A 20,033-nucleotide genomic window follows, 5' to 3' on the forward strand; every position below is an offset into this window, starting at 1 on the left:
TACCAATTACACAAATTATCATTTAAATGTTGCAGAATTAAAAAAGCCCAAAAGTTGTAACAATTCTACACACCTTGATTCCTGATTGTGTTCTGTTTTTTTGTTTTATTTTCTATTATCTGTAAAATTGCCATTAATTTAATGAACACTGCTGGGATCTGCCTTTTTGTGATGTATGTATTCAATAGAGTTTCCAGTGAACGAACAAAAATATATATTTGTTAAATTTTGATGTAAAAAAATCCCACAGAATTTGAGCAATTCCTTCTATTTTATAGTTTTTAAATTATATTTATTGAACAAATGTACACCTTATGATAATAAGAAACAGTGCAACACCCCAACATGACAACTGCAGAATGTGACAGAAATAATGCATTTGTTTTTATGTACAGACCAAAATCTTTCTAAAAAGTTAAAATAATAAAGGGAAACTCATTTTTCTCATAACTTTTGAGAAAAATTAAGTTTAACAAAGAAGTTTAACTTTTTCCAGTGTCAGACACTCAACAACCCTTGTGTTGAATATTTTTTATTGGTCTTTAGGACAAAATATTAGGACAATTATCTAAGCTCTTTATTCCTTTGAGTTCCTTCCCTAGGAATTACGCAACTTCCTGAGAAGATGTTTCAATCAAGTTTGTCTGTTTTTTTTACCATGAAAAACGTTTAACGAGATGGAACATGTCTTCAGGTCTGAACAGTAAGTAAGTTCGTGTATAAGTAGTTTACTTTGCACTCGGGACCTGGTAAATTCAAGCACATGTACAACTCCCAAAATAGGTAAAAGTAACATAAAAATATATTTGATACAAAGCTTCAACAATATCTAATTTAAGTTTAAATGCTCTTCCCGAATAAGGGACTTAGTTGCTTTATTTATTTTATTCTGACCTAATGGGTAAGGTTTTTTTTTACTGTGATTTTTTCTTGTAGTTGTATGTTGTTTTCCTGTTGCACTACTATAATATCACAAGGTGACTAATGAATGCTTTAGCATTGTCAAGTTGTGTATGAGAAAAAAGCATTTACTTTTAAAATGTAAAGTAATCTCAAATGGAATGGGACCATATAGACTTCTTTGCACCAGGGACAATTTAATGTTTAGATTTGTGAAACATTCTCCAAAATGTAAACATTGAATTTGTGCAAGACTCGACATTTTTAAACCATTATAGTAGAATCTAATAGTTTTTGACTGTAAATGACAAATCAAAATACTTTCAGTTGGAAAATCCACAAATAGGCAAGAATCAAAGTCCTTCTAAAACTACTATTTTCTAGTCAAGTTTGGAAAGACAGTTGCCCTTGTGATAAACAACATTAAGGCATGATTTTCTCTAATACACGATTGAAGTATATATTTTTTGCTTTAATTACTGTTTTTAATTGATAAAAAAAAGGATGCATTGATAAAATGCATCCTTTTGTTGTCATGTTTTTCCGTGTGTAACTCAAGACTGTTACTGCAGTCCTGTGTTGCTAGGAAGAGTAAATTATCCTTGAAGCTACGGTTTTACACACTGGAAACTTTAATAGTGCAAGACAAATACCGTTTGAAGTTTAACGAAACAAAAAAGTAATACAAGAGTGATTGGTTGAAGCAAAAAAATAAATCCTGGCATGATAAAAATGCATTTTCTTCAGCATTTGTGAACCAAGCTGAATAAAAACCAGGTAGACGGACCAGAATTTCAGACATGTGCGCTTTATTTGGTTGTTGTGTACACCAGGGGCTTGAAACCCCATGCACAAACCTTCATACAAGGTAGAAGCTTTGTCTTTTGCATAATGACAAAAACAAACTGGACCAAGTATTGTTTAAGGCTGAAAGTACAAAAACAAAAGATTACATAATTTACATAAGCAATACTACAGGTCTGTTGGGCCGTGAGCCCCACCAGAGAATAAACCTTCATAGAGGCAAATAAGGTGGTGAACAAAGACATCTGGAATGACGTACACAAACACGACAATGGAAATCATGTTCCTCACACAGTCACACCGCCTGGGACGCTCTGTACTTCCTGCAGAGTTTCTCCCCATCAGGGGGCATGGTGCCATAGCCAAAGTGATGAGGGAAAAACTGGAAGAGAGTGTTGTGGGCTCGGCAAACACCAGTGTGTTGGTGCAGAAGTGTATGCAGAGCCAGTAGTTTGGGTTTGTAGCAGTGTGTGTTTTGGGAGGTGACTGACAAGTCTCTTTAGAAGCACTTCCTGTGGACAATGCTGGGGCCGGACTCGTCGTACTCCTGCTTGCTGATCCACATCTGCTGGAAGGTGGACAGGGAGGCCAGGATGGAGCCACCGATCCATACAGAGTACTTCCTCTCTGGGGGAGCAATGATCTGTAGAAAACATGGTGGAAATGTGTTAAAGTATCTATTTTCAAACACTTGAAGTCTACAGTTAAAGACAATTGAGGTTGTTATTTTGTGTGTATTACTTGTGAGAGGATAAGAGGCAAGGGAATTGAGGATGAGTTATACCTTGATCTTCATGGTGGTGGGTGCCAGGGCAGTGATTTCCTTCTGCATACGGTCAGCGATGCCAGGGTACATGGTGGTACCTCCAGACAGCACAGTGTTGGCGTACAGGTCCTTACGGATGTCGACGTCACACTTCATGATGCTGTTGAAGGTAGTTTCGTGGATACCGCAAGACTCCATACCTGTGAGAAGGTGTGAAAGAAGAAAAGTAAGTTTGTGTTCAACATACTTCAACTTAAAGTCAAATTCTTGCTTCTACAAACTGAAGCTCCAAGTATATTTTTTGCAGATTTTTTTATTAAATGCATCTTACCAAGGAAAGAGGGCTGGAAGAGGGCCTCAGGGCAACGGAACCTCTCATTTCCGATGGTGATGACCTGTCCGTCGGGCAGCTCGTAGCTCTTCTCCAGGGAAGAGGAGGAGGCAGCAGTGCCCATTTCTTGCTCAAAGTCCAGTGCAACATAACACAGCTTCTCCTTGATGTCACGCACAATTTCACGTTCAGCTATAAGACAAGAAAAGTAGAACCGCAACATTAGTCAACTAATTTCACAAATAATTGTTTCAGGAAAATGCCTATAATATAAACTTAGTGTTTGTGGTCTAACCTGTGGTGGTGAAGCTGTAGCCCCTCTCAGTCAGGATCTTCATGAGGTAGTCTGTGAGGTCTCTGCCAGCCAGATCCAACCTGAGGATGGCATGGGGCAGGGCGTAGCCTTCATAGATGGGCACTGTGTGGGTCACACCATCACCAGAGTCCATGACGATACCAGTGGTACGACCAGAGGCATACAGGGACAGCACAGCCTGGATGGCCACATACATGGCAGGGGTGTTGAAGGTCTCAAACATGATCTGAAAAAGCAGAGACGAGAGATGAGTCATTGAACCAGTGAGTCATAATAAGTGAATATAAGTAAGCTAGTATGGGTTAGTACAAAGAGGCACTGCACACAGGCCTAGTTTGGTTTTGAGTAGAAACACCATTTTAAAACCAGTCACTTCAATAACCTGTACTTAAGTTTAATCACATTTACTCTTAAAGATGAGTGCAGCAATCTGCGCAAACATAATCTGTTGAATCATGCAGACACCCGTGTAGTTAAAGGCTTGCCATCTACTTTAGAAAGTGTAAAACTAGCCTAACTTAAAAGACCATGCTGCAAAAGAAACATTCCTGAAGCATTACATTGCCAAAGATGAAAACCTGAAGCTTCCACAGAGATGAAAATATCAGCACAGGATAGAAGAAACCTGGAGAATGAAGGAGCAGGAGGAAATTGACAGATTGAGCAGCGGACGGAAACATGTCCCTAATGCAGGGCCCTGTAGGTGAGCAGAGTTTCCCTGAAAGGATTTGTCAGTGTGTGTTCATCCTCCTTCTTACCTGGGTCATCTTTTCCCTGTTGGCCTTGGGGTTCAGGGGAGCCTCTGTGAGCAGGACTGGGTGCTCCTCTGGGGCAACTCTCAGCTCATTGTAGAAGGTGTGATGCCAGATCTTCTCCATGTCATCCCAGTTGGTCACAATACCGTGCTCAATGGGGTACTTCAGGGTCAGGATACCCCTTTTGCTCTGGGCTTCATCACCAACATAGCTGTCTTTCTGGCCCATACCAACCATCACACCCTGGTAAAGAGAACCAAAAAACAAGTTACAAACAGCACAATGAAAGGCACTATTGACAAGATTTCAGAGCTCTTTATGATTAACAAGATTACTCAGAAACTGTACCTGATGTCTGGGACGCCCAACAATAGAGGGGAACACAGCACGGGGAGCATCATCTCCTGCAAAGCCAGCTTTGCACATACCGGAGCCGTTATCAACAACGAGGGCAGCGATTTCGTCTTCCATTTTCTGGAGAGAGGAGGGATGTAAAGGGGAAGAATATTTAATCAATATGGAAACTGCTACTGCATTTAGTATGAAAAGGAATCTTGAATTATAAACAGACATGTGGGATAGTATGTATCCAACAGCAGTCTATTTCTTCCATATAATCACTGAGATTTAATTTGATACATCAAAATTGTGTTTTTTCAAACAGTTGTCCCATGAAAAGGAGCTTTCCTGACTTTGAAATGTCTTCATACGTTTGTCTAACTAACAATAAATTTTAAAAAATCGAAATCGCAATAGCTGGCATTTGGGTTTTAACTGATCATGTGTGAACGACATCTGGCAAACATCAAGGCTGTTTAAAGCCTCGTCATTATGGAGACTGGACACTGGATGTCGCAGTGGCGCACGTCCGAGTCCAGAACCAGGGCTGAGAAACAAAAGGCTGTTTCTCCCTGGGTCTGGCTATGGCCATATAAGGGAAAAGTGAGGACAGTTTAGAGACAGCGGTGGCAGCCTGGTCCGTGAAGTCGACGCCCAGTGTGTGTCGTTAAACCCCAGATGAAACCGACCACTCCCTTACACCGGGATCACAATAGCTAAATTAAACATCCCCACATGTTTTAACTCTAATACATCCGTTTAACTGTCGACGTGAATGAACTTCCGTGTTGTCGGTCATCAGGTTCACCTTTGTGTCGTGACCATCAAAAGATAGTGACAAAAAAAAACTACTGACATACTAGATGTAACGTGATCTTTAACGAAATGTCAAAGCAAAATGGTACCATTCCTACACGCCCATGTGCGATTTCAACTAAATATTTGAGGTTTAATCCGTCTAATCTGCAACCAGACTGTCTGTGTTTGAAATCGGACACGCCAGACGTCGTGCCAAGGCGTGCAGGTAACCGAGGCGATGAAGGCAGCTTGATTTGTTAAACTGATGGCAGTGATGACAGCACGTAGTAACCGGGTAATTTCACATCTTCTGCTGAAGATAAACGACAGCATTGCTAACACATTTCTACAGTTACTGGTGATACCTCCTCTAACTGAACCCGTGTGTAATCAGAAACACAATGAATGAATGGCACCGTGATGCAGCGAATGTCAATTAGAAGCTTCAACGATTGATATTGCTTTAAATTGAGGAAAGTCACACAGATAACCCACACATCATAACTTAACCAGTTACCTAAATTACGTTTGCTGGCTAAAACAAAACGTGAACATAGGTAAAACGCACTCATAATAAGAGAGAAACTTGCATATTGACATACCTGTTTGAGGGAGGGTTATCGGCTTGAGGAAGGCTGTGACTGAGCGCTACACTCCAGTAGGACGTCTGAATTTGACTGCAATAGGGGCCAATGGTGTGCAGGGTTTTATCAGAGCTGGCGCTGCAGCCCCTTTCCATATAAGGACAACTTTCCGCACAGCGCCATCTGATTGGTCTGGCCGCATCCACTGGGTGTGGCGCATGCAGATATCGCTCCTGCGCTTTGACAAGAGAAGATGGGACAAGCAACAGGAACACGAACCTAAATCCTACTATCAATACTATCAATCTGGGGTCGGGCAGTACAGAAAATACGTCTGTATTTCCCCCTGTCATTAAAATGATAACAACAAATGGTATGATGATGAGGCTATGCAATGAAATCACTGCTGTAAACCACAGCAGAGTCCTTGAGTATGAAACAATTGGCTGTAATGTTATTTTCTATTGAACTAATTAGAACACCTTTATATTATTAAGCCTACCCTTTTATAGTTGTAATTCCTGATACATTATCCACATTGGGAACAAGGGGAGATTAATAGACATATCTGAGCCCCTGGGCAGATGACATGCTAAAAGGGCCCACCACCTCTCCTAAAAAGGAGCAATACAGTTAGACTTAGACAAAGTTATTTACCCCTCTTATTGGTCATAACAAATCTCTCCCTAGCCTTTTTTGTCTCATTTTAGTCATTTTGTTTCTCTTTCTGGCAGCATTGTACGTGCCTTATGGAGTAACAATTTGTAGGTGTTGGCCAAGGGAGCCCTGATTTTTGACTTGCAAATGCTCAATACCCTCCACCCAAGCCCAAAGACTAAATGAAACTTAATGTTTGAGGGACTTGCAAAACAATGTCTTGGACCTGTTTTCCTGGTAATTCACCCATGATAGGGAGGGTGCCTAAATATCCTGATTACACAAACTCTCCACCAAATTTTGTATGTACCCATCTCATTGTCTTCTGTTTTAGCACCTTGTGCATTGGAGAAAAAATGCAAATCATCAATGATTCATCTAATTTAATTGAAGCACATAAGGGAATGCAACAGAACGAGACTGCAGCATTTGCATATTCATGGGAGACACTGTGGATAGCAGTGCCAGGACATTACAATCTCAGGGTCACTGACAGCACTGTCAACACCCTGATTAACAAGTCCGCCCTGGCATACCATTGTGTCACACCACACAAAACACACACACACACACACACACACACACACACACACACACACACACACACACACACACACACACACACACACACACACACACACACACACACACACACACACATACACACACACACAGCATAGTGATAGTGATAGTGATACATGTGGTCAAGCACAGCTGAGGCATGTTTACAGCTAACACTCAAAGGCTGTAAATCTCTTATCGCTCATCACTTGTAATGTTAAGTGAGTGGTCGGGGGCAGATTAACCGTGCTTGCATCAATGAGTTGTCATATACAGGTGTGTAATCCCTGTAATTCCTGTACTGGTAAAATTGTTACTAAGGAATGGGACCTACTCTGATATGCATGTTCATATGCACACATCCAAATATGTCCCCAAAGACTTGTGTGTTTCCAACCTGCAATACTTTTTTATATTTATTTTTTGATAACACACTCAAGTTGTCGTGCAAAGAACATTTCATAGATTGACCAGAGACTCAAAGTGGGTGGGTCAGGGTGCTACTTTAACTCAATAAGGGCACCGGACAAGACCCATAAACTTACAAGTAGTAACTTCTCACTGGCTCTATGTGTTCCTAATAAGGATATATAGGAGCCAGTACACCAAAGGAGACAGGAAATAGTTTTCATAGTGTTTTACTTCATGCACATGAGTGCAGGAAGTGACCACACAGACCTACACACACACACAACTGACCTTGTGTAAGATCATCCAAGGATAAGATAGCAGGGCATTGAATGAGCTAATCAGGGAATTGGCTTTATCCTGCTTCAGACAGACAGACACAACACACACGCACGCGCGCACGCACACACACACACACACACACACACACACACACACACACACACACACACACACACACACACACACACACACACACACACACACACACACACACACACACACACACACACACACACACACACACACACACACACACACACACACACACACACACACACACACATTGGGCAGGACAACCATCCCTTTAAGAGTTCCTTTGGATGACATCCATATAAGGAGATATTGGAGATGGTCACATGGGAGGAAGAATGCACTGCTCAGGTCATGTGACCAGGCTGAGGAAATGAATGAAACTCCCTTTTTAAGGATGTATGTGTGAGTGTGTCTGAGTAAATGTTGCTTTAGGTTTAATTTTTGCATCCTTAACTAATTCCCAGAGATTTACATATATGTACAGGTGAATGGTTAATACATTCTTGGTCAGCACTACAAATCATTTGCTGCTGCTGTATATGTTCAGCTTTTTTGTAACATCTTTCTTTATGTCTATATTTTACTTCTGCTTTCTTCTTCGAACAACTGTGTGTCCTTTCTAACTTTCTGCAGTACCTGTTTTTGGATTTTCTTCTGATATGTTTTACAAAGCCTTTTTCCACATCTTGGCCACAGACTAAAGATAAAAAATAGACTCATGGATAATCCTGATTTTAATAGTGTACAATTGCTATAACAAACTCATTTAAAACAACATAAAATGGGAGGTATAACCAACATTTTTTACCTTGTTTTTTGTTTAAATTTTTAAATAAGTGACTTCTCCCTGACAATTATTTGCCAATGTTTCCTCTTATGTCAGTCCTAAAGCAATTTCATAATGATGTGGCGTGCGTGAATCATGCATGCATTATTACAAAACACACACACACACACACACACACACACACACACACACACACACACACACACACACACACACACACACACACACACACACACACACACACACACACACACACTTATGTACACACTCCCTGCATTGCTCACTCACACAGTCAGGGAAATTCACAGGCCTGGCTCTTGACTCTGATTAAGACCGTATATGGAAGAAGCTAGCAGGTAGCTTTTGTCCACTTCTCACTCATCCCTATCTCTGGCGCCCTCTCTCTCCTTTAAACACACATTCACTCTCTTCCTTTATTCACCACATTTGCCCCCTACCCGTTTCAAACATTTCCTTATTTATTTCCCAAGACAAAGCCAATTATAGGAGTGCAATGCAGTGTACATATTTGCCTGTTTCACTCTCTACCAGTATGTCCCGGTCATTTATGGAATCACATTCCAGCTGAGGTTCACACACAGCATCAAGAGGTGTGGCTTGTGTGAGTGTGTGTGTGTGTGTGTGTGTGTGTGTGTGTGTGTGTGTGTGTGTGTGTGTGTGTGTGTGTGTGTGTGTGTGTGTGTGTGTGTGTGTGTGTGTGTGTGTGTGTGCTCAAGTGAGTCAGAGAGAGGAACAAAGGTATGTGTAATATTTTGTCAAGAAGTATAAGAAGATACCAGTGTCTAGGCAGAAATCCCCAAAACTCCAGACAGACAAAGACAAGTGGACACATCACACTAATTCCCCGTTTCTTCATTAGCAGTGTGTCATAAATTGAGTTGAACTTACTACTTCTTTACAGTGGTTTATGCCCACATATACCCCTTAATATCTTTAAACATATAAGATCCTCTTAGGTTTTCTCTTCACCCTTTAGTCCAAACTAATCATGGAGTATCATCATTTATTTATTATGTGCAACATGAAAGTTGAGCCACACTTAGGGCATAAAAACTGGCCATTATGGGCAAAATCTTCTTTCCCATGGGTCATCTATAAAATACAGTATATAAAATAAACATTTTTTTCCATACTCGTTTAAGAATAGATGAAATTAAAATAGTGTCATTTTTTAATTTGTATTTACTCGATCAGAATATTATTCAATTAGCACAATAAATTATCACACTGACTGTGCGCCACACCTTAGTTTCCAGTGTACTTTCACTTTAAAACTTAGTTGTGTATATAAAATGATGTATAAACAACAACCTGGGTTAATAGTAATAGATTAATCCAGTGTTGCCGAGAACCAACTTCTATATATTTTGGAAGGAGTGAAAAGATTTAATTTAAATATTTGTGTCTTTATTTCTGGTTGAATGGTTTATACTTTACTATCTGTAATACCCTCAGAGTAGAAAACTCAGTATGTTTAAATGCAAAATGTAACTGCCAAAAAACAAGCAACACATTTGTTATTGCCCTGAGTAAGATTTTTGTTTATTAAAGCATTGTATAAGACTCTGCACCATAGACATTTAGACGGCCTCTTTGTTTTTCTATCTTTCAGAGCGTGCATATAGGAAACCGCTTGCAGCTTCAAACTGGTAGTAAACATTTAGTAGGGAACAATCTGACAAAAATATACACTTATATACACATATACATTTGTTCTTTTTTCTTAACACAACAACAACCTTTACAACATTTTAGGCATAATATGTAAGAATGAGCTGCAAAATACCAGCCAACATTTGAGTTGTTTCTTCTTTATGCAGTCAAGCAGTCCAGCTCTTCCCCAGGTCCACCAGCTCCATGCCCTCACAGTAGGACCGCGGCCTCGATACTCTCATCTGGCGCACAGGGAAACATCACATACTGAAATATATTGAATATATATATAAATCCTTATCTCTATGTCTCACAAACAACGTGAAACACTCACTGCGGGCGTCCTGTGGGAGGCCAGTTGCTGCAGAAGTGGGAAGGGAGTCCACTGGATGGGCTCAACTGGCCAGCTACAGACAGACAGGTCACTGGCCTTACCCGAGTCCAACACACCATCTCCCATGCTCATCTCACTTCCCCTCCAACCATACTGAGAGCTACAGGGAATACACAGACAAAAATCCTCTGCATGTTGTATGTGTCAATATTTACATCATTGTATTTTATTTTACAATAAGTATTTTTAACTTTAGATGATTGTTTCATATTATCCCTGTGTCCTTGGGCAAGATTGCTGAACAACAAATTGTGTCAAAAGGTGTGTGAGTGTGTGTCAATGTGCATCAGATTAGAGGACGAGCGGTTTGGCATCTGTGGCAGCCCTGCCATCAGTGTATGAATGGGAAAATGTTGGCGTGTAGTGTAAAAACACTTCGGGACGACTAGATAGGTGCAATATAAATAATTCCATTAAAATGGTATCAAAGCTAAATCAATTACTTGTGACTACAACTGTTGTAGGGGTGAAATGCTGCCCTCTATGTCCCTGACTTCCTGATCAGTTTTTCTTTATGTCTAATTTGGGTTTGTAGAAATATATTCTGCATGGTTTCACTAAACACCACAAACTTAACAGACAGATAGGCAGAAACAATTAGGATATATAAAGTGTATTGCAGAAATGTGATTTTACACATGCTTAAAGGGGCAACATCCCATGACAGGCAGTGAAATCAAATGTACCATTACCTTGATTCAAATAACAGGTTTTTAGATATATCATTGAGATCAATTTGAGGAGGACAGACAGACATTTTCTTCCTGCATAATCAATACCTTTGTGATACTGTTAAAGTATATAAACCATTCAAGTGTGATATTTGACTTTGAACGTACGTGTGTGTGTATGTGTGTGTGTGTGTGTGTGTGTGTGTGTGTGTGTGTGTGTGTGTGTGTGTGTGTGTGTGTGTGTGTGTGTGTGTGTGTGTGTGTGTGTGTGTGTGTGTGTGTGTGTATGAATGTGTGTGTATGTGTGTGTACCTGTGCGGGTAAATTGTATTGATGCGCGTCCCGTGGCTGGCAGAGGTGGAGGCCAGGGACAGCGTGTCGTCGTGGTAACAACAGGGGCGGTCGAGCGCCCGCAGGTGCAGCAGCTCATTGGAGCGTGTGAAAGCAGGATTATCCAGTGAGTCTGCTGAACCTGCCCACGAACGCAACCAGAACCGCCCTGACAGTTCGTCAAAATGGTTGAACCTGCGATAGCTGCACACAAAATAAATCATAACGTGAGGACAAATATTTACAGGGTTCACTTACTGTATATATTGTATTCATTTATTGTTTCTGCTTCAATTTGATCTGGGTTTAATTGGTGATGGGGGGGGTGCAAAACCAAATTCTGCTTAGGGCCCCCTAAACGCTCGGCCGGCACTGGCAGTTGAGTACAATTACTCAAGAACTGTACTCAAGTACAATTTTGCTACTTTATACATTTACTCCTTCTGAGGAAATCAAGTTATTTTTCACTCAATTACATTTACTTGATAATAAGATTAAAATAAAGTACATTGAACCCTTTTTAGAATTTAAAAGATACCCAACAGTATATATGTCAAGAATCATCTGTAACATTAAAATGATGAACACATCAATATCATAATTTACCCTGAAACGGTTGTTGTGTGCAGAAAAAATAACTTTTACTACTTTATGTATATTTTAATACCAATACGTTCAATACATTCAATTTGGCGGTTGAATTTTCAAAATGTTAGCCATTTTCCATACGTCTCCATGTGCCGCCCAGTGACACGCATCTAGTTAGAGACAATTGAGGGTCAACAGTCAAGTTAAAGCTCTCTGACTTCAGCTGCTGGATTATGTAAAGCTCTGATCGAAGGGTCACACTTTTTCTGAACAGAAAGCTCTCTCCCTACTGTTAATGAGCTACTCTTGATTTAAGGCTTAACCTCACAGAGTCGAAACCTTCTCCGTCGGTGTCTGTACCCACTATTAGACATTAATCTCAGCAATAGGATTTAGTAAAGTATCACAGTTCAGGTAATCAAATATTTTCTCCCATGCAGCCCCACTATGTTTTATGTTCAAATGTCAACATAAGTGTCTTTACACAAAACAAGGCTGAATCCCTGAAGTCAACTCTTCAAAATGCTTTTAAAGCCTTTCAATACCTACATTTATGAAGTACATACAGGGCTATCAAGCGAAGGGAATCACAATAATGGCCAATTCAGTCAACTACATACAATTTATAAGCCATCATTTTTACATTTTATTTAAATATATTTGATGTAGGCCTTAACAGTTATCAAAACATGATCTAATTGAAATTATCTTTTGCAAATTAATTTATGATACTTGAGGAAACAATTGTTTTTTTCCCCATTATTAGTATTTATTTGCGACTAGGATCTGAACATAACAACGTGGCCCTGCAGCCATCACTTGACGTGATGACAGTGAACGCATCATGGTACTAAGTGAGGGCTGATAGCAGCATTTGGATTAGGTCTGGATGTCTCAACATTTTCCAAAGTCTTCAGCACAGTCTTCATCACAGTTTGTGGTTCTGCAGCCAGACTATGACACCTAGTGGACATTACTGTAGTTACAATTTATGTTGGCGCAGTTATGGCCATAAGTGTCACAACACATGATCTCTCTCCAAAGTGTCTATTGTGGTATCGCAGTCTATGTTTAACCAATGTGTGCGTGTTGTGTTAATTATGTGCTTCCCATATTTATAGACTTGCTTTTATGAATGTGGTGTTTTTATTGCTTTTATTCTTTCTCTTTTTATAGACATGTTTTTTTTGTATTTGTTTTCTTTATACTACGCCTCATTTTGTCTTGTTTTTGTCTGTCCTTACATTGAAAACACATCACAGCATCGGGAAAGTTAAGTTCTGTGGCGGAGCTTCCATAAGATGCCATTGGATGTCTATGGAAAGCTTCAAAGGCTGTCAAGGTGCTTTCCAAACTCTGTTTTTAAAAAGGTGCTTTCCAAATAAATAAAGTAAATATTACCAATAACATTGTTATTGGTAATAATATTATTCTCATCATATATTTATTGATTATTTCCTTTGGTAATTTAAGGACTGTTCACTACACAATGTAACCTCAATAAATGTAAATCTTATCCTAACACAAACAAAGTTGTTTTGTGTGGGCATACCTGCTCCGAGTCTGATCCACTTTGGCCTGGATCAGAATGGCTCTGTAGCGGCGCACTGCAACAAGAGCCAGAATACCAATCACTGTCACCATGATGAGTAAGATGGCAAGACATGCGCCCACGAGACGCGCTCGAGTCATCCTCAGGTCACACCTCTGACCCATGTACCAGAAGTCCACTCCTACAAGGCAGCTGACACAAGGAAAAGGATGATTAAATGCACAATCCTGCTATGGGTGGAAAGATGCAACATGAGTGAGGGTATTAGTGCCTCTGTGTGCTCCTACCGGCAAACTGGAAGTTGTCCTGGGTGGTGAGTACAGATGCCGTGGTGATGGCAGTAGTCAAAGTGGCAGACTGAAGAACAGCTATAGTTTGAGGTGCCAGGCTGAATCACACACTTGTAGCCTGCAGGACACTGCAGTAACCAGTCACACACATCCCCCTGCAGACCTGGAGGGAAGACGTGTTAAAGGCTGGTGTTATAACATTTCCATTATATCTACATCCCTACCCTGTCTGTGGCAGTGTTGATTTCATTAACAAAAAAGGACGATGAAATATATTTACTGACCCCAAATTCCTCCATTAGTTTCAGGTGTTTATTCTTGTGCAATCTCGTGTACATTTTTTCAAAGAAAAGCAATGTCCAAACAGCTTGGCACTCTTGTGAGTTTTTGGTACCTTTTTTGGCCAATGAGCACATTTGCACACATAAAAATAAATGTAAAATGAGTACAGTAAGATGATTACATGCCAAAATAACAAGTTAAATACCAATGAGCCAGACATCTTAATCAGATTTTTGAGAACTGGACTGCAAGCCTAACCAAGTTATGATGTTTACATGTGTCAATAATCAGTAACTGGGGTAATTAAGTAAGTATGTTAAGGATGGCATTTCTTCTCAAATAAATGAAGACACTGTGACCAACAGCTAACCTGGCATTTTAAGCTTCATTAACAGAGCAAAATTATCAAACTTTTTCAAATTTAAAAGGAAACAATTGCTAGTGATGCACAAGGGTACATTTGGGATGTTTATATTTGTATTTTTTGCCTCTACTGTGACATCTGCGAGCTTCAATGTTCAAATAGTGTTCAAAAACTGCAGCACCTCTTATCACCTGTCTGGTCTGAAACCAGAGCCCAGTCTGTGCTGATTGATTAGCTTAGAGATGTCCCGCCCCTTAGCCTATCAGGTACAATGTGTGTGAGGGCCAGCCAATAGTTGTGCGTAAGTTACGTAATTATGCCACTATGTTACAGAAGTAAAACAAAGGAGTCCAATCATGGTGTTTCACACAAGGGGGGAGTGTGTGGGAGAGAAACTCCCTTCACACAACAAGAAAAGGAAAACCCCCCAAAAGCATAAACGTGCCTCTTTCAAGTGTATATATGTAGGCATCTCAACCCAGTTTTACCTCCCAGTGTGATGTTGGTAATCTTGGATGATCTGAAGCTCCTCCCCTCGCTCACAGCTTCAGCTAGTCCTGTTCGTTCTAACATTGATGAGGGTCCTGTCATGCCGAGCCACTGCAGAGCTCCGCTGGTTTCAAACTCCACCACACTCTGCACTGCATGGCCACTAAGACAACAACACACGCATCTTCAGCACCTCTATTTACACAACCTCCTACAACGTCACCACAGTTTGTGCCTCTCACTCGTTTCCACTGTTTCCACTTGGAGTCATCCAATTTTCTCAAAATTAAAAACCTTGCAATATTTGAGAAACCCTGAAGGTTGTTTTTCAACACTAACTGCTGCTCTGAATGTACAGTATGTCTAAACATCAAATAGTTGCCACCTAGCTGATGGACATAGCAACACATTCAGCAGCTAAATATTTCCCTCATTAGGAGTTCACAAGAGAGCTAAAAGAGGAATGAATTTGATTTACAGGAACAAGATAATAAATTAATGAAGTTCCATGTATTCTGGATGTGTAAATAAGCAGCTGGTTTCCATTAACATCTTTAGAGGGTGATAAAATGTCAATGTGTTTCAAACTTGTGACTTAAATACATGTGAGGCACACACTAGGCCTACATTACATGCAGTTCAGTTTAAGTACATCTGCCCTCTATAAATCCTCACCTGCTCCAGACTCCCAGCAGCCTGCTGAACCCCGGGGCTTTCCGTAGGTACAGATCCAACTGAACAAAACAGGGAGAGATAACTTTGTAAAAGCTACTAAAAACAACTCTAAAGCTGTCTTATAGATTGATTTGGTTGTATGCCTGCCGGTGTGTGTGTGTGTGTGAATAATGTCTTACCCAGGCAGCCGTGTCTTCCTCCAAACCAGAAGTAAAATCCGATCTGGAATCTTCTACAAGGATCTGAAGCAGCAGCTCAATTGACTTGACTGGACATAATAAGCAAACAATTAATTACAACAAATATACACACCAAAATGTATCATTTAAAGAGATAGTTTGGATGTTTTGAAGTGGGATTGTATGTGGTATTTACTGATGGTCATTGTATTATCTACAGTTGATGTGGCTTTGGTTAATCTGAACTACAAGGGTTTTGTTTTTTAAATATTTTATATATTTTTTGCCTTCAATGATAATACAGACAGGAAAGGGGGAGAGAGAGGATAACATGCAGCTAAGGGGTAGTTTTCCAACAATAGACACAGTGATAAATTCCCACCCTCATCACTGCTGTTTTTTCAATATCAAAGGTGACATTGAATACTTTGCTCTTGCAACACAAGAGGAGCTTTTTGCTATAGTTTCAAGACATAATCAAAACTCTCATCAAGAAATCCTTCAAAATGTAATAACAATCCATTTCCCGTCTTCTCAAATGTAATCTTTGCTGATAAAAAATTACTTTTTTAATCCATTACTAAACAACATCCACCATGAATTAGTAACTCATTATTCCCCACTTCAAAACATCCTAACTAATCTAGTAATTACACACAAATCTGTATTATACCTCTGATGGCTGCAGCTTGGTCTGGCACAATGTAGAACTTGGGTGTCTGACTGGTTGTGGAGCTTAAATTGGGCACGGAGGTAACAACAGAAGGTGTGAATACCACATGGGTATCGTTGCTGGTGTATGGTGTTGTCAAAGATGGAGCTTCAGTTGTGCGAGTTTGTGTAGTGGTACTGCTGGAAACCCACTGCCAAGATTCATTCTCTACTTCTAACTCTCTATCTCCATCATCTGCTTTAACAGTTGTGAGTGAGACCAGACTAGTTTGGGTAGTAGTAAGGTAGCTGTTCGGCTGTTTATGTGTGATAGGGACACTAGTGGAAGGTGGTAAAGGTAGGTGTTTCTGTGCATGAGTTGTCTGTGAAGCTGTTTGTGAGGGTATAGGTGTGGTTTTGGGGTTGATGAGGAGTGTGTGTGCAGCGGAGTCAGTGGTAATGGAGGACAAAGTCAGTGGTGTGTGTGTTGAATGTGAACTAACAAGAAATGTAGTGTGTGTTTGGACGGTGTTTGAAGGTGTTGATGAGTGTATGGATGTACTGGAGGACAAAACAGGGACGGGAGTCGATGAATTTGTGGGTGGATTGTCATGGAGGAGTGTTTTGGTGGAAGGCAGGGTGTAGGTATCAGTGTCAGTAACTACATCTCCCAACGTCAGAGCTTCTCTGGGCGTAGAAGAAACACTTGTGAAACCCATAGTCCCATCATCAACTTTGGTAAATTCAGGCGATGAGGAGAGAGTTTTAGTAGCCATATCTGTTCCTACAACATTTCTGTATGTGGCTGTTTGTTCTTCTTTAAATGTCTGTGTGAATGGGGAGGATGCATCAGGAGATGGTGAGTGTGTGAAGCTCTCTGTGCTTTGTGGAGTTTTTAATCTCTGTCGAAGAATTAAAAATGTCAAGCATCTCTGTGTTTTCAAATTTATCAGAGGACTCGAGTGCAACAGTTTGACTTGTAACATCCAACGCATCTGATGCAAATGAGTCAGTTATGTTTGGATGAAATGAAGCAGCCTCCACAGAACCAACAGAGGTGTCGGGCTCTGTAGTGTGGGTGGTGGATGAATGACTTCTTCTTGGTTCATGTGAGGTTGCTAATGACGCAGTGGGGTCAGTGTGAGTGTGTGTGCTGCTTGAGTCATCCTGCTGAAAGTTGGTGGATGATGTTAAAGGGTCAGAGGTGACGGTGGAGGTCAGATCAGAGTTAAGTCTGTCTGTGCTTCGGTGGCTCCTCCAGGAACGGGACAGTTTCTGTACAGATGCCCCACTTACAGCTCCACCATGGGGGATTAGGATTGTTCCAATCTCCTGGGTTGTTCTGGAAGGTATCTCAGGGGGGGAGGAGGTGAAAGATGGGCCGCTGGAGCTGACATGATGTTGTGTGGGTGTAGATAGTTTAAATATGGCTGTATATTCATGTTCATCGGTGCCATGGAAATTGTCAGAGTTACCGTCTGTTGCATGTGTCAGTGCCATCTGTGTACGAGGGAGCTCATAGCTTGATTTTCTTTCTGGCGTGTGTGATGCGTGAAACAGTGTATCTGTGCTAAGCGCTTGCTGAAAATAGGGGTGTGTCAGCTCTCTGGCAGACATTTTGCCATCAGCGAGGTGAGCGGCTCCAGATGTATCCGCTTCATTGTTTGGTTCTTCCTCAGGAAGAGGGAGCGTTTCCCTATCGGCTCTTCCAGCCACAGTGAGTCCCTGCAGGGGTGAGGTGGGGCGCAGCAGCCCCTGGTCCTGAGAGGAGGGACTAGACATAGACTGAGGCACATAACTCCGCTCCAGACCTTGGTGGAGACGACCTTTGCCCCCTTCTGTCCTGCTCAACACATCTTGACCAATCGGAGATGTGCTTGTAAAGTTGGTTCCTGACTCAGACAAACTCAAGAGGTCTGAATGTGGGCTGGTGTTGTCCTCCGAGGAATTCCTCCCATTTTCCTGGACTGAATGACCAGGAACAAACACAAAACAAAGAGGGACAGGGTGAGGAGAGACAGAGTGGAAATCACAACAACACAACATATCTCTGTCTTCCACACCAAGCGAGCGTGATAAGAACTTTCCGTAGGACACATTTACAGCTCAAAGCACAATGGGTTTCCATCATTACACATTATACATCCAAAGCATCAAGATAGTATTCTTCTGTAAACAAAAAATACTTTTCCTTTACTCATTTAGACAACAAAATGTCCTTAAAAAAAACCCAGCTCCAAAACAAGTGACCCAAATGTTATTACAACAATTAGATCAAGCTCTCGTGATGAGGGTGCAGGAAAGGGGCCTTTCTGACTCAATCATTCAAACTAGATAATTGAGTAATGGTTTCTCACCGTAATAGGAAAGCTGAAATGCATCTGAGGAGTGTCTTGCTCCTGTCCAACTGAAGTTGGCTTTGTTTCCATCACAGAGAGAGAGTAGAGCTGTCTCCCCACTCTTGAGGACTTTGTCTTCTTTGTTTAAAACACATCGCACTGATACGCTAGAACCACTTTCCAACCATACTAACTTCAATAGTAACGTCACACCCAGAGGAATATCTATCGTCCATGTGCAGTTTGAAGGTGGTAGGGTTTTGTCAGACTGGTTGGTGTCAGAAATAAGTCCAGGTAAAGTGAGGTTGATGTGACCAGCAGGCTCTTTGTCCAGGCTGACATTTCCACCACAGCGTTGGTGCAGCAAGGCCAATGTTTTATCTGAAGAAAGAAAAAGAAAAGATGCTTGTAAAAAAAGAGGTTATAATAACTCTGGCATAAATGTCCTCACTTGTGTGATATTTATAGCGAACAATAATGAAATTACATTTGATTAACCAGAAAAGTAATTTTTCATCTCAAATTTCTCTGATGTTATGTTTTGACATTTTATAGATCAAATATATAGTGAAATAAACAGCTGGCAGACTAATCAATAATGAAAATAATCATTAGTTACTGATGTTATCTCACTAAAATAGTTAGCTGGACATTAAAGTCAAAAGCAACAAAACAAAAAATACTGAATTTTGAGAAAATCTGTGAAAAAATTAAATGTTGACACCATGACCAAGATCTTTCCCCTTTGTTTGTTACTCCTTTATAATGTAATGGCCACTAAGATGTGAGTCTGGGCTTGAAACATACAGGTTTCCTTAAAACAATCTCAGAAACCTATCAACCATTTCTGTCAATAAAGCAACAATATTGTAAAAGTAACTGAAAAACAAACAGTAGTTTTATCTTAAAAGTGTGTCCAATAGAAAGTCCACTGATAACTATTCTAGTCAGGAGCCTCCATAATAAGAATGTCTGGCAGATTTGCTTACCTGTTGTGATAATAAAAAGCAACAGACAGGCGTGGAGCTGCATTTCCAATCCTGAGACATTTCAGTGTCGCAGACCCTATTAATCCCAAATCCATATACAGATTCTTCAGATTTACAGTCTGTGTGCGTTATGATGAGGACGAGCAAACGGCGAAAAGCGAAAAATGATCACCAGTTTTCCTGCGGGCAGTCCCAACAAAACGGAGAGCGTCAGAAACTTTCCTTCTCCATCATTTCCTCCGAAA

The 20,033-nt window shown here is 40.6% G+C and overlaps 2 protein-coding genes across 2 annotated transcripts; both read right to left on the reverse strand.

Moving 5' to 3' along the window:
• Positions 1-1,687: 1,687 nt before the first annotated feature.
• Positions 1,688-5,725, reverse strand: actb1 (actin, beta 1). The gene is made up of 7 exons (XM_063883850.1): positions 5,612-5,725; positions 4,221-4,346; positions 3,876-4,115; positions 3,097-3,343; positions 2,802-2,993; positions 2,489-2,670; positions 1,688-2,347 (listed from the first exon to the last, which is right to left on the reverse strand). The coding sequence occupies exons 2-7, from the start codon at positions 4,341-4,343 to the stop codon at positions 2,204-2,206; spliced, it is 1,128 nt and encodes a 375-aa protein (XP_063739920.1). The 5' UTR covers positions 4,344-4,346; positions 5,612-5,725; the 3' UTR covers positions 1,688-2,203.
• A 4,002-nt stretch (positions 5,726-9,727) lies between these two features.
• On the reverse strand, positions 9,728-20,010 carry si:ch211-14k19.8 (uncharacterized). Its single transcript, XM_063883849.1, has 11 exons — positions 19,789-20,010; positions 18,818-19,180; positions 16,483-18,427; positions 15,810-15,898; positions 15,631-15,689; positions 14,955-15,118; positions 13,818-13,983; positions 13,531-13,722; positions 11,373-11,594; positions 10,330-10,489; positions 9,728-10,237 (listed from the first exon to the last, which is right to left on the reverse strand). The coding sequence occupies exons 3-11, from the start codon at positions 17,453-17,455 to the stop codon at positions 10,163-10,165; spliced, it is 2,100 nt and encodes a 699-aa protein (XP_063739919.1). The 5' UTR covers positions 17,456-18,427; positions 18,818-19,180; positions 19,789-20,010; the 3' UTR covers positions 9,728-10,162.
• Positions 20,011-20,033: the final 23 nt, after the last annotated feature.

The sequence above is a fragment of the Eleginops maclovinus genome, chromosome 5 (assembly GCF_036324505.1).
Source record: "Eleginops maclovinus isolate JMC-PN-2008 ecotype Puerto Natales chromosome 5, JC_Emac_rtc_rv5, whole genome shotgun sequence".
In the NCBI taxonomy this organism is placed as follows: domain Eukaryota; kingdom Metazoa; phylum Chordata; class Actinopteri; order Perciformes; family Eleginopidae; genus Eleginops; species Eleginops maclovinus.

What these genes read in the sequence shown, in the direction of transcription:
- actb1 (XM_063883850.1), bottom strand. Translation starts at nt 4,343, where the DNA reads ATGGAAGACGAAATCGCTGCCCTCGTTGTTGATAACGGCTCCGGTATG. An exon ending in TTGGGCGTCCCAGACATCAG is followed by an intron (nt 4,116 to 4,220) that starts GTACAGTTTCTG and finishes TCTCTTTACCAG; the next exon opens with GGTGTGATGGTTGGTATGGG. An exon ending in CTACAGCTTCACCACCACAG is followed by an intron (nt 2,994 to 3,096) that starts GTTAGACCACAA and finishes CTTGTCTTATAG; the next exon opens with CTGAACGTGAAATTGTGCGT.
- si:ch211-14k19.8 (XM_063883849.1), bottom strand. Translation starts at nt 17,455, where the DNA reads ATGCGTTGGATGTTACAAGTCAAACTGTTGCACTCGAGTCCTCTGATA. An exon ending in TACCAACATCACACTGGGAG is followed by an intron (nt 13,984 to 14,954) that starts GTAAAACTGGGT and finishes TCTTCCCTCCAG; the next exon opens with GTCTGCAGGGGGATGTGTGT. An exon ending in GGACAACTTCCAGTTTGCCG is followed by an intron (nt 13,723 to 13,817) that starts GTAGGAGCACAC and finishes TCCTTGTGTCAG; the next exon opens with CTGCCTTGTAGGAGTGGACT.